Source organism: Pholis gunnellus (genome assembly GCF_910591455.1).
Source record: "Pholis gunnellus genome assembly, chromosome: 7".
NCBI lineage: Eukaryota > Metazoa > Chordata > Actinopteri > Perciformes > Pholidae > Pholis > Pholis gunnellus.
Genome location: NC_136533.1, coordinates 4,710,170 through 4,723,126, shown reverse-complemented (window position 1 = coordinate 4,723,126; position 12,957 = coordinate 4,710,170). Strand labels below are relative to the sequence as shown.

At 41.1% G+C, this 12,957-nt stretch overlaps 1 protein-coding gene across 3 annotated transcripts in view; it reads left to right on the top strand.

The window, feature by feature from the left end:
• The window catches only part of plekha7a (pleckstrin homology domain containing, family A member 7a), a 123,343-nt gene that overhangs the window by 71,456 nt on the left and 38,930 nt on the right, over window positions 1-12,957 (top strand). For all 3 annotated transcript variants that reach the window (XM_079162916.1, XM_079162917.1, XM_079162918.1), the window contains one exon: window positions 7,581-7,692. In XM_079162916.1, coding sequence (XP_079019042.1) covers window positions 7,581-7,692 — 112 coding nt within the window. The remainder of the gene's footprint in view (window positions 1-7,580; window positions 7,693-12,957) is intronic.

Below are 12,957 nucleotides of genomic sequence, written 5' to 3'. Positions count from 1 at the left end.
GGGAAACTATGAAGCAGAGAATGGAGGTGCAGTAGGGGGATTGTTTGAATAGCAGTTATTTTAAGTAACATCCCTTTTGAAATGGGGACGCTGGCTGTCCGTACCAACATACTGTCTATTAAGAAAGTTTTGTCTTTTTGGGGGGAAATTGGGTTCAACAATGTGTCAAAGCTGAAATAATGATTTCCACTCTTCTGTTTGAGGACAGAGTACCTGTGTTTTTCTCTCAGATCATTTAAAATCTCTGAATATTTTGGTCTGCAGAATCCAAGCGGTGTATTTAAATGTCAGCTGCGCCTGTGTGGGAAGCCATTGTGTTGATTTCTGACATATTGTGGGGGTGGGAGTACGTTTTTTAAGTGTGTAAGTGTTTTAAGTTTACTTTTTCCTGTTGTCTTGTGAGAAGTATCATTAAATAACTGGTGGTAAAATGTCCGAATCCTTCCGACAATTACTTTTCCTGTGTGATTTAAATCTCCTCCGTGGCCTCTCCGTTCTCAACATGGCCGCCTTTATCCTCCCACAGACAAAACAAGAGGAGGCGACCTGCTTTGCTCCTGATGAGCAGCCAATAAATGCCCCCCGGCCCGTTCTGTGGGTCCACTTTTGACCCACAGCCACTACTGCTGAGTGAGGTTAATATGCAGCACTCTTTAGATCCGGGTTCCTGCCTTGTGTCATACTCTCACGGGGCGGCTAAGTGCCCGTCTTAAGTGTTGGTCCTTCAGGATCATTTTCTTCTTCTCCACACAGTTATTTGTTCACGTCAGAGAACATATTTCCAGCGAGGCTAGAAGAAATATGGCATGTTTGCATTGACTGGAAGATTTCACAAGAAGCTGAACGTTGTGCGTTTGTGTTTGAGTGATATTTGTTCCCATGTTTCCATGATTTATTTTAATGATAAGATGCGAGTATACGAAGCTTTCGCCCTTTATTTTAAAACAGCCCAGTGCATTTTAAGGTAGATGATCTGATTTCTCTGAGGCGATGGCCTGATTGGGTTTCATCACTACATCCCTTCCTTTCATTGGTCAAAGAAGTCATCATTCTGTGAAGCATTATTAAAATAGTACTCGGGTCTCACAAGAGGAAGATGAAGGCGAGACACCCCAGGCACATTTTCTTCATGCACTGTTCAATTTTGAGATTTTGGTTTCATAACTCCTGGTGAAAGAAAACCTCCAAAGTACACATTCACGGGATTATTTTACTTCACTAGATTCACCAAAAGTTAGCACTAGATAATGCCTCATTTGTGTATTCAAACACAACATTTCAGATCACTTGTAATACAAAAAAAGAATTGTCTTAATGTGAGTAATCAACTGGGGAAGTTTCATGGTGATGTAAGAAAATGAAGCAAGGATTTTGTACCTGGCTTTATCCAATGTTTTATCCGGAATAACAGATTGTTGTTGCGTATCTGAATCCACACGCCAGAACAATGTGATTGACATGTAGACGTAGACTCGGTTTAGATTGGGTTTGACTGGTGTTGTTGTACTAATACCTTTAGGGTCAGAGCTGTTGGATTGTAACAGGATGTCTGATAGTTTGAGTAATTACACCAGCTAGGAAAAACTTGGCATGAAAATGAAGTGAATAAAGCCTTTGCCCCCTCAGCTCAGCGAGCCCTTGAGTGGAGCACTTAAATCAAAACTGCTCCATGTAGTTTACTGTATGTTGTCGTATTGAATGATGTCTCGCTGTGTAACGGCAAGATGTGAAAATATTGTTATTGAAAATCAGATGTGTACATGAAGACGATAGACATCAACATCATTGTTTATTACCGTTTTGGAGCATTTGTTATTACATGTGGACTGATCTGATAAGAAATTGAATTGATACTCAACTTAGGTTATGTTGTTTAATACATATATATATATATAAACGTGTTTTTATAAAATTCTAACACAGTCCCATAGCAGGTTTCATATTGATGTTGGCAACATGCCCATTTAATCCAAATAAGTCTGCCAAAAGTTTAAGAAATGGATGTCCACTCTGGTGTATTTAAAGACAAATTGAAATTATATAAGTGACACAAATAAATAAATGGATAAAAAGTAAGTTTAACCCTTTTCGATCTGCTCCTTCTCTCATAATGAAAGCAGTCTGCGGAGACCGTGGACGCCGCACTGATGGAGCTGCAGCGACAACACGTTTAGTGGAGTGTGACCGCCTCCTTTCATGTGGTCTCCCTTGAATTACTCTTCATCACTCATCTGTTTCCCCCTTTTTCCTCACTTTCCCCTCTCCACTAGATTAGTTCATTTTGATTCAAAGAGGCTTGTTGGCTCGGTTAGAAGCCCCAAGTTCTGGTTATAAAACCAGTAAGTAAACTTCCAAAACTAGAAACTAGAAAGGTGCAGATCTAGAAACACCACCTCTGTTATGTTTGAATGAATGAATACAAACCAAAGATAATCAGATAATGCTCCATGTTGACTGTTTCCTCTGAACAGAAACGGTCAGTCTGGCTGTGTGTTAAGTTCCGTTAGCCGTTAGCTCTGTTAGCCAAACACACCGTAGGACAGACACAGGAGATGCACACACAAGCAAGCGCACACACATCTCCTGGCGGCGACAAATACATATTAATATAAAATGATAAACAGCTGACAGCTTTAACACAGAGTTGAGATGTGAATGTAATGCCTCAGTCTTATAGATTTCTCTATTGTTCTGTCATTTTCTCTCACGTTTAACTTTTGTACCGCTCTGTTTGCTGCAGAGAAGTACACTGATAACCACGAATGACCCCCTTCCTCTTTGGGCATTCGAAGTAATTAAGTGTCTTGTGTTTCCCGTGGACCTCCAGGAGCTTTGTGACATATAGATTACTTCACAGAAAAGAGAGGTCATACCTTTCTCCAGCCCTCCTGAGCAAGAACTGGCCTTTTTCCTCATGAAGGCCAGATTGTGCCCCTAAAGACTCAGGAGCTTACTCGATTGAAGTAAGACGACCTCGTATAGAAAATCAGATAACAGACTCCCAGTAGAATCTGTGTCCTTTATGGCCGATAGTAGACGCGAGCCTTGTGTGTTTCTCCGCACAAAAAGCAATCGTCTAATTTGTCTGTTTTTTTTAAAAATCTTTCTGAGAAGAAATCAAAGGCTCCGTCTTCGACTTTATCTCATTTCTATTTCAGGCTCAATTACCTCTCTGTGCTGATTTCCTCCTTCTTTCAACCAGAATGCACTCTTGTCGTTCTCTTGCGCTTCAGTCACTTCTACCTTTTAACTGCTTCTTTGCAAATGGTGCCATATCATGACCCAAAAGCGACACTCTAAAGAAAGACGTTTCATAGAAAAGATACCGGTCAGTGGAGTCGTTCGGTTTCATTGCACAAAAAGTGCCTCTCCATGTTATTAAATTAAAATTAATCAAAAAGAACGACGTTCCCTGATGTAAATGATTTTTTTTAGATCCGTTCTATTTCAAATCTTTCCAGTGAATACTTTTGACTTTGATGAAAAGGCATCTGATGTACATTTTATAGTTCCTGACCTTTCAACAGTTTGCATGAAATTCTCTTGACGGCAGAATGAGGAGAGAGCTAATGTCTCTCTCTCTCTCTCTCTCTCTCTCTCTCTCTCTCTCTCTCTCTCTCTCTCTCTCTCTCTCTCAACCCACCCACGCCATATTCCAGAGATTTACATTATCTGTAGATGAAAGTTGTTGATGTACTGAAACTGGTGGCTGTGTTACAGTGCAGCCTGTAATGTGGAGGACAGCAATGAGAAAAAGGAAGAAATACAGGGAGGATGGCCGCAACAGGGAAACTAAATATTCACCACAAAATCAAAGCGAGACAAAGACGGAGTAAGAAAATGTTAAGGGAGACCAATATTTAAAATTTATTCCAGAAATAATTGAAAACCGAACAAGTTGGCGCAGAACGGGTCACTAAAACAGCCGTTCTCCGACAGCCACAAGTGTTTGTTCGCACAAATAAAAAAACGTATGGATTTATATGAAAAAGATAGAGGCGTGTGTGTGTCAGAGAGAAATATAGTGCGAGGTAATTAGGTTGGATTCCTGGACGGAAGAATGCATCACACTGCCAGTGTTTTCCCTTCTGAAACTAATCAGACAGATTTATACCCACACTCCGCCTGGTGTCAGCCCGCTGACAATAAAACATCCGGCGCGGAACGTCTCATCCGTCTCACTGCGGCAACACAGCAGCAATAACGGGGCTGTCATCATGCAAAGAGATACACCAGTCAGTGTGTGAACTGTGTTTGTTTTCTTATCTGCTCTTTTTAGATTTACGATTGAAATCTCATTCACAGTAAACTAGTATCAGTGCAAAATATTTGTCACTTTTATTTATCCTTTATTTAGATCATCACTAGCCTCCACTAAGAAGTTGTTGCTCGTCTTTCAGGTTTAAACAAAAAAAAGGAAAATTAGGATTAAAAAAATCTAATTTTAAATGAACACATTATAAATCATACAAGCAAAGGGCAGTACATTAATGTTCATTATTATTAACTGATACTGCAAATGAAAAGGACAAACAATAAAAATACATGTTGAAAAGAAAAACCAACTGTTGGAAAAAGCGAAACATTAAAGTATCAGACAACAACCAAAGTCATTCATCTCTGTTTCAGTAACCTTTTGAAAGAAGGTTCTACTAATTAACTGTGTTTATGTGAAGCTGGCGTGAAGAAGGTCTGTAGAGAACACATTTTATCACATAACTTGTATGTGTAGACAACCAGGGGACATGTCTTATGCTATGTATTGAGATAGAAGGAAATGCACACAGTACTAGGTCTTTAAAGGCTCGTCCCGTGTTGGAGAGGCCTTTAAACACTCTTTTACCAGAGACAGGCGACTACTGAGACGGGACGGTTTGTGCATCCGTGGCTTGAATAATTCACATAATTCATTATTTCTTATTTGCCAAACTGCCAACTGTGAAAACTATTAATTCTATCAGCAAGTTCCAAAATATGTCAGCCTGTCTGAACATTTTTGTCAAAACTGTAAAATCGGAATAATCCGCCCTGCAGGAAAAACAACAACAAGTGTTGAGTGTTGGTGACCAACAGACAACTAGTGATAGTGTTGATTTGTTGAAGCTGTGCAGCAGTTTGGTAATGAACTGAAAGCCTCGTGCTGTACTCTACCTCTGTCCTTGGCAGCCGGTAAAGCCCTCCTACAAAAACGCTGCGAGATAAGAACATGATTTTGAGTGAGTGCTGCTTTTCTTCTTTTTTCGAAAACAAGCCGCCGCGCCAAAGACTGCAGACAGGAAGATGTGTTGAAGGGAACATTCGGCAAATTCTGATAAAGCTGATTTCTCCTTCTGTGATGTGTACCAGAATTGAGCGTGAGAGGCAACTTCGCCATGTTACACAACATCTGTTTCAACTAAAGGAAAAATATATAGGAAACAGGGTATAAAAGCCTTTGTAACTCTTCGTAAAACACGCTTTTTTTTCAAAATCAAAAACCAAAACCTTCTTTGTTTGTCTTTCCACTTTTCCAACAACTAGCAACTCTGGTTTGGTCTTAATAAATCCTTAATTCACTGAGTTAGATGTGACAATATGCCAACTCCACACGCTTTTTATGCCTCTGCTGTGCCGGCTGCCCGCTGAGCAGCTGCCCAGCTGTAGCAGCTCGTTGGCGTCTCTCGCTCCTTCTTCTTCGGAGGCAGACCGTTAAATTAAGAAAAATACAATGACAAAAAGAATTCCCCCAAAAATCCCCCTGCTGGTCTTGTGTTTTTATTCTTTATCTTCGGGCTCCTGATATCCTGTTGAAGGTCTCCAGCACACCTCTGTCCCGGTTTCATCCATAGAACACGCACACATGGGTTGCTGACTCTGCATCCAACAAAAGCTGCCCTGACATTCATTACAACTAAATGATTCCATTTCAGTTTGAGCAAATACGGCTGAATATCCGAGTCAGCCAAAACACTGTTAAATGTACGCTGAAAAAAACCTTGTCCATAACTTTTTCTCTGCATACGTATATTTTGGGATGCAATTTTTGAGGTTGGAAACGTAACACAAGCCTCTTCCTTGCCTCCAACGACGTCACTGTCATGTCACTGGATGCAGGAAGAACGATATCCCCCGAGACACAGAACATATTGGTGTTTTTCACAGGATATCTTGAACTCAGAAAGATAGAAATAAGGTTGAAAATCACCTTGAGCTGTGCAAATAGATCAATGTTTGCCTGAGAAGCGGTCTAAGATTAACAGAGCGTGCTACAGGGTTTCCGTGGTTCTTTATGAAAGAGCATGATTCATTAAACCACTGTACTATTCAGAGTAGTCTGGGTGCCCTTGTGAACATCACTTATTTATCACGTTATTGACCCCTGAATAGTGTTTTGTAGAGCGACCCATTCATCTTCAGTCTTTTTTATCATAGATGACGTAGGTCTGTAGCGCCGTTTGTCCCCCCCCCTCTCTGTTCCCCACATCTTCTGTTTCTCTCTCTTAACAGGCATAACGCATTCAAATGATTCCACTTCAGATCATAAAAAAAACAGAATGCAGATGACATCCAACACAAATATTTAGAAAGACAAATCCTTTTTAAAGCATCAAAATAATTCCGTAAACTTGTGACTGTATTATCTAGTTTACATTGGGATGAAGGACTGCTGCTCATTTATCTTCCTGTAGTACACAGTTACATAACGCAGTCTGCTGCTGTGTGCACTTTTATCTTTCTGCTGGGGATCTGATTTGTTAGTCTATTTATCAGCTTCCTGTTGTGAAACGGTCATGTAAGGTAAACCTGAGGGTACGAAAGGAAAATAGATTTGTACGCGCACACAAATATACACACACACACACACACACACACACACACACACACACACACTGTTCAGAGGAGGGACTTTATTTATTGCCCACCAAGGTGTGTGTGTGAGAGAGAGGGAGAAAATTTAGGACATCCTGTCTTCAGGTCATTCAACCGTCTCAGTGTCACTTGTTGGCTGTCAGACACACACACACACACACACACACACACACACACACACACACACACACACACACACACACACACACACACACACACACACACCCCGGATCTGTCCATAGCCTCGAGTATCTCCAGAAACATTTTCTATCCAGATTTTCTTTACCTCATCCATCCATCCTTCCCTCCTTCCCTCCTTAATGTCTTATTAATTTGATTATTAGTTATTTTATTTGGGTCATTTACGAAGTACGTGATGATGTTAATAAGATGTAATTCATACATTGTAATAACCAAAATTACAAGAAACCATTAGTGTGGAGTCAAAAGGATAAAATGTTTAATGACCACAAGATCTCTCTCTCTCGCTCTCGCTCCCCCCCCCCCCCTCTCTATTTTTTCAAAATAATGGACTGTCCAATAAAGTGGAATAATAGCATAAATCCGTCACCACACCCTGCTTTAGTGCTCCACAATGTTCTATCTACCCAGCCCTGTAATAAACAGTCAAAACTCTTAAAAAAAAGCCCAGATGATGTGCAGCAGATCTGTAAAGGTGTGTTTACCCTTTCTCTCTCTCTCTCTGTGTGTGTTTGTGTGGTCTTCTCCAGGCCGCAGGGTGCTTCCATGATGTCCAAACCCGCGGGTGAGCAGCTCTCCAGCACCACCATCAGTGAGGCCTCCACTGCCGTCACCTCCTCCACTGTGGACACCACCTCCAAGGTGGGTCTGTGTGTTTGTGTGTGTTGTTCTGCCGTGGTTATATTTACATCTTTCTCATAGCATGTTGAGGACAACCATGAAAAAAATATATATCACTGTCTGTATCATAGCGTGTGTATAAAGATGGACGCCACGTCTCCACTTCCTTCTGCTGTACGGTACAAAAATGAAGCCAAAGTAAGCGTTTCCTTGTTTTGTTGACATGTGTTGACACATGAGCCTATCCCCACTGGTTGGTTCACGGCCGCCGCTCTACTCTGCTCTCATACAGCAGTTACGGCTGATAATGCCGTCCCAGCCGTCAACCCTCAGGTAAACATTGTTCGCTCTGTCAGCACGTCAGTAGTTTATACATACATATAGTTTAGCGTCGCCATGTTGAGAGCCATGTGGAGGTAATCCCTCTATTTTATATATGCTCTGAATTTGGAATTTAGCAAATCAGTTGTCAGAAGTGACATAAATCCTGTGTTTTTAAAATTATTTTAGAGGTCTATTTTTTTTACTTCTTGCCTTTTTAAAATGTGCCGTTATGAGAACTTCTGAACCCCGTAGCTCTGTCTGTGGTGGATCAGTGGATACACAAAGCGGAGACGCCTGCGCGGGCGGACAATCTGCTCAGCACTGGTCTTGTTTGCTAACGTTAATTATTTTGATGGGTGAAGTCAATTGTTGTCAGAAATGTTAAACACTGCGTCCTTTCTCCGGAGCGCTTCAGACTCCTCTGACAGTCTCTCTGTCCTAAAGCTGACAGGTGCACTTTGCTGCCTGGACTGTGGAAAGTCATGCCTGAGGCATTTAGGCTGGCAAACTCCATCACATCATCACTATAAAGCAAACGTGACTTGCACTGTGAAAGGACTGCATTCATTTTAACACTTGTTTCTATATTTTGCTCTTATTTAATCACAAATGATTATGTCCAACCCTCCTTTCCTACTATTCCTCGTGGTGTCCTGGGTTCAGATGAGATCTACAATGTATGAGTAAAGCATTAGTCGCAGTAGGATTAGTTATAGAAAAAGAGCCTTTGCTGTTATTTATGGCCACTCACTGATCTGGCTAGCAGCGGTTTTTAGCTGACTCATGCCAGGATGTTATGGATGTTAGATAATGATGAATGGGGGTTCAGAGGTCTTTCGCGGTTGACCAAGATCCATGCCAGGCCTGCAGGAATGAGAACATGGGGCTTAATTGGAGGGAGAGGTGGAGGTGGAGGGTTGATTAAAACAGCATTCAGATCCAGGCAGGTAGACGTGATGTAACTACAACTGACTCCTACCTGTCAGACTGCATTGTTTTAGACGGTTCATTTAGTAAACTCTGGATCTCTCTCGTTTTTTCCAGACACTTAACTGACAACTTGTCACTGCAACATTAAAGTAACTATTGGACTCTCGATCAGTACTCTTTTTTTGGGAATTATTCACAACGTACAGCTCATTACAAATGGAATAACCGCTCATGATATCTTACACCACGCACAAGCAATAATTATACCTTACATTTTTGGCCATGGTATCGAGGGATCGCAGTGTCCGTTGGACTGTTGTTCTGTCAGTCAGCTGGTTCGTCTTTTTTTTGGTCCAGACTGAAATATGTCAACAAGTGTTTAAAGTAATCTCTAGCGTTTACAAGTGGTATTATTGTCGCAAAACCAAGTGGATTGGATAAATAGAATATAGTAAAATTCTCCCCTGTTCATTTAAGAAAGGCCACCGAATTTCTTTTCTTTTGTTTAGATTATGAAATGGACAATGACTGCTAGCATAGCTAGTGTTTGCAAAATGGCGAGCACTTTTGTTCTTTTGTTGTCTGGACCTATTTACCTTGTAGCGTTTAGTTTTTTTCCCTGCTGCTAGCATCGGGCCTTCATTCTCCCCAGAGATCACGACCCAGTGGAAGACAGAATTTCAAAGGGAAAGCCGGGCTTAAAGGGAGCCAATCTCAACTCTGATGATGTCAGTATTCTATAGCCATTACATTAATATTGCCACTGTAATGGGTTCAGTAAAATTCCATAAAGACGTTAATTACCCACTGTGGATGAGTCCTAGTGACTTTGGATCTCAATGGATCTGAATCTCAATTATTGGATGGATTGATATGAAATTTGATGCACATTCATGTCCCGCTCGAGATAAATTGTAATCACTATGCTAATCTTTTAACTTAGCGCCACGATCTGGTCAAAATTCGAGTTGGTCTAATACTTTGTTGTTTGGTTTATGACCAAATACTCGCTAAGCCTCAGCTGTGCTTGTCTGTGTTCAGTGCTAATTAGCAACTGTTAGCATGCTAACATGCAAATGGCGCTGAACGTGGCAAATAATATGCCAGCTAACTATCAACATGGTAGTATCGTCGTTGTGAGCATGTTAGCGTACAGCTGTTAGCATTTAGCTCAAAGCACTTTAATGCCTAAGTAGCCTCACAGAGCTGCTAACATGGCTGTAAACTCTTGTCGTAAACTCAGTTAACACTTCATTTGAAAGAAAATGTTAAATCCTTCATCTCTGTGTCTCTTTTGCTTTTTCTCTGGCCTTGTACTGTATCCGTATATATGTTCATGTCAGATTTGCTTTATGTCTCTGCTCATAACTGCTCTAGAATACAACCCACACACATACCAATATCCACTGACAGGAATGCCGGAAAGAGGCGTGAAGAGTAACAATAGAACAAGGCAATTTGTGTCCGGTTGTCCTTCATGCTGTCATTGGCTCAGGCAATGTGCTGTTGGCACCAAAATTATTAAATTTGTCAAAGCGGTTTTGCATAAGCCAATGCTGAGGAATCCCAATTTGAGCTTCCAAATGCAGATCTCAAAGAGGAGGTTACATTCTTTACGATCTGGTTTTGGCGCAACATAAAGTTTTCTAGGTTGGAATTGGAAAGTCTCTTTCTGTCTTGGTTGCTCATTTACTTCCGTTTTTTATTTATTTTTTGGCTCACTCCTTCACCCTGCCACTTTTTATTTTCTTTCAGTCTATATCTCACACTCCCTTTCACTCAGTCACTCGCACACATGCACATGCACAGCTCCACAGTGGCGTGAAATCTCATCCCGCACCATCAACAGGTGCCGCGGGACTAAGATTGAACACGTGTCATCGGGTGCGGTGCCGAGATGACAGGACATCTATCATGACGGCCTGTCGCCATTTCCACGCTCGGTGTTTTACTGGCCTGCGGCCCTCCCAGGTGCTCTGGCTCATCACCCCTGCCACCGAAACAGCAGGGGAATAGTACAGAAGCCTCATTCTGACAAGAAAAACTCTGAACAGAGGAAAGATGAGTCTTTCATTCCCCCACCCCCCGTTTTGCAGAGCACACCACTGTCAAGAAATGAATTCACAGTTTGAATAAGTCACATCCATTCCGCTTCTGACTAAACATCAGAGGGAGCGCCGAGACAGAAATCATCCCATTTTTCCAGAGAGTTTTGTGTCAGAATTCTCTTTTGAGCACTTGTGTTCTCTGTCGCTGGATGCATATTTAGGGATGTTGTGCTCATAACCAGTCTGCATAACGTCTTTGGGATTGATCAAAGTCAATGTCATTTGGGAGTCCCTGATGTTTCTCAGTTTACCGTTATGAATTTATGAAGCTTTATGTGCCTCGTCAGTTCCCTGCCTCAGTGGGTTTTTTTTAAATAGTGCCACTTCGAGCATGAAAACCAGCACATACCACCATTAAAGATTAGCCCATGCGCCGTTGGACTGTGATAGGTTGAAGGATTGGTTTGTCCACTTAAAGGTCCATGATTTGAGTTCCTGTGGTAACTGGAATAAATCAAATTTGAAAAAGAGTGACTGACACTCCCCCTTAACTACTGCCATTAAGGTAACACTCCTACCTCCTAATGCATTAATGTCATCAGTCATTTAACTGTAATTTGAGGTGATTTGGGGGTTTATGATATTCTGGTTTTACTTCTATTTTCAGTTTGATGAGCATGCAAGCTTTCCCACTAACATCAAGCTTTATGATCACACAGTTCACTGGAGATCAATAGTAGGAGACTATTTGTTCTGAGCAGCTCACATTTGGAAATCCACTGCTTAAGGCATATTAGTCTTTGTTCCTCACCCCGACCTGTAAATTCTTTAATTAAATTGTTTTAAGCCAAACTAGTGGCCTGGTCCTCAGGCTGGAAATGTTGGCCATTTAATTGGTCCATCCCTTTAGTGCAGACTGAAATATCTCAACAACTATTGGATGGATTGACATAAGATTCTGAGGAAACCTTCATGATCAAGAGAGGATGAAAACAAAAGACTTTGTTGAATCCCCGACTTTTCCTTTTGTCTGGTTGACATTTTATTTTTTTCGTGAAATATCTCAACATCTACTGGATCTATTGCCATGGATTATGGTACAGACGTTCATGATGCCCACAGGATGAATGTCAATTCTCTATTTTTAAATAGATATTTCACTGTCTGTATCATAGCGTTCACTGACAGTGAAATATCTCAACATCTACCAGATGAAAAATACCGGTCTGCAAGTTCTCTTCTTAACTGATTTATCTGTCCATTTGTATGCGTCCTTGCCGGAGACAGCCGTGACAGGAGGCATTATGTTTTCAGTTGTCCGTTCCCGTGAACAAGATATCTCAGGAACGCCTTGAGGGAATTCCTTCAAATTTGGCAAAGACATCCACCTGGACTCAAGGATGAACTGTTTACAATTTTGTGGTCAACGGTCAAGATCATTGCGACCTTCAGTCCGACCCATTCTTGTGAAAGCATTATCTCAGAGAGAACTTCTTTAAATTTGGCACAAACGTCCACTTCAACTCACGTCAAGAATTAACTGATTAGAAGTTGGCGTTCAAATGTCTAGATCGCTGTGACCTCACAAAACACGTTTTGGGCCATAACTCAAGAATTGATATGTTATAAGTTTATATAAATTTGACGATGTCTCATATAACGATAAAACGATGAAGCGATGACATTTTGGTTGTAGACTGCAACTTGACTGGTTGGCGAAGGCATACAACCGTGAGGCGTTAATTGTAGTTTACAAGTTTTTAGTCTGTAAAATATAAAAAATGTCTTAACACAATTGACTAATTGTTTCTGCACTAAAAGTAACCCAGAATGACTCTTGAGAGCTGCTGTGTTCTACTACACTCAAATGCTGTTAACGACTGATTAGATCGACTTGAACAGATTGAGATTTCTAAAGGGAGGGTAAAGTGCTACTCTTGTTTAATTACCTCAGTCTCCCAGATAATTCTCGTCTGGCTAGGGA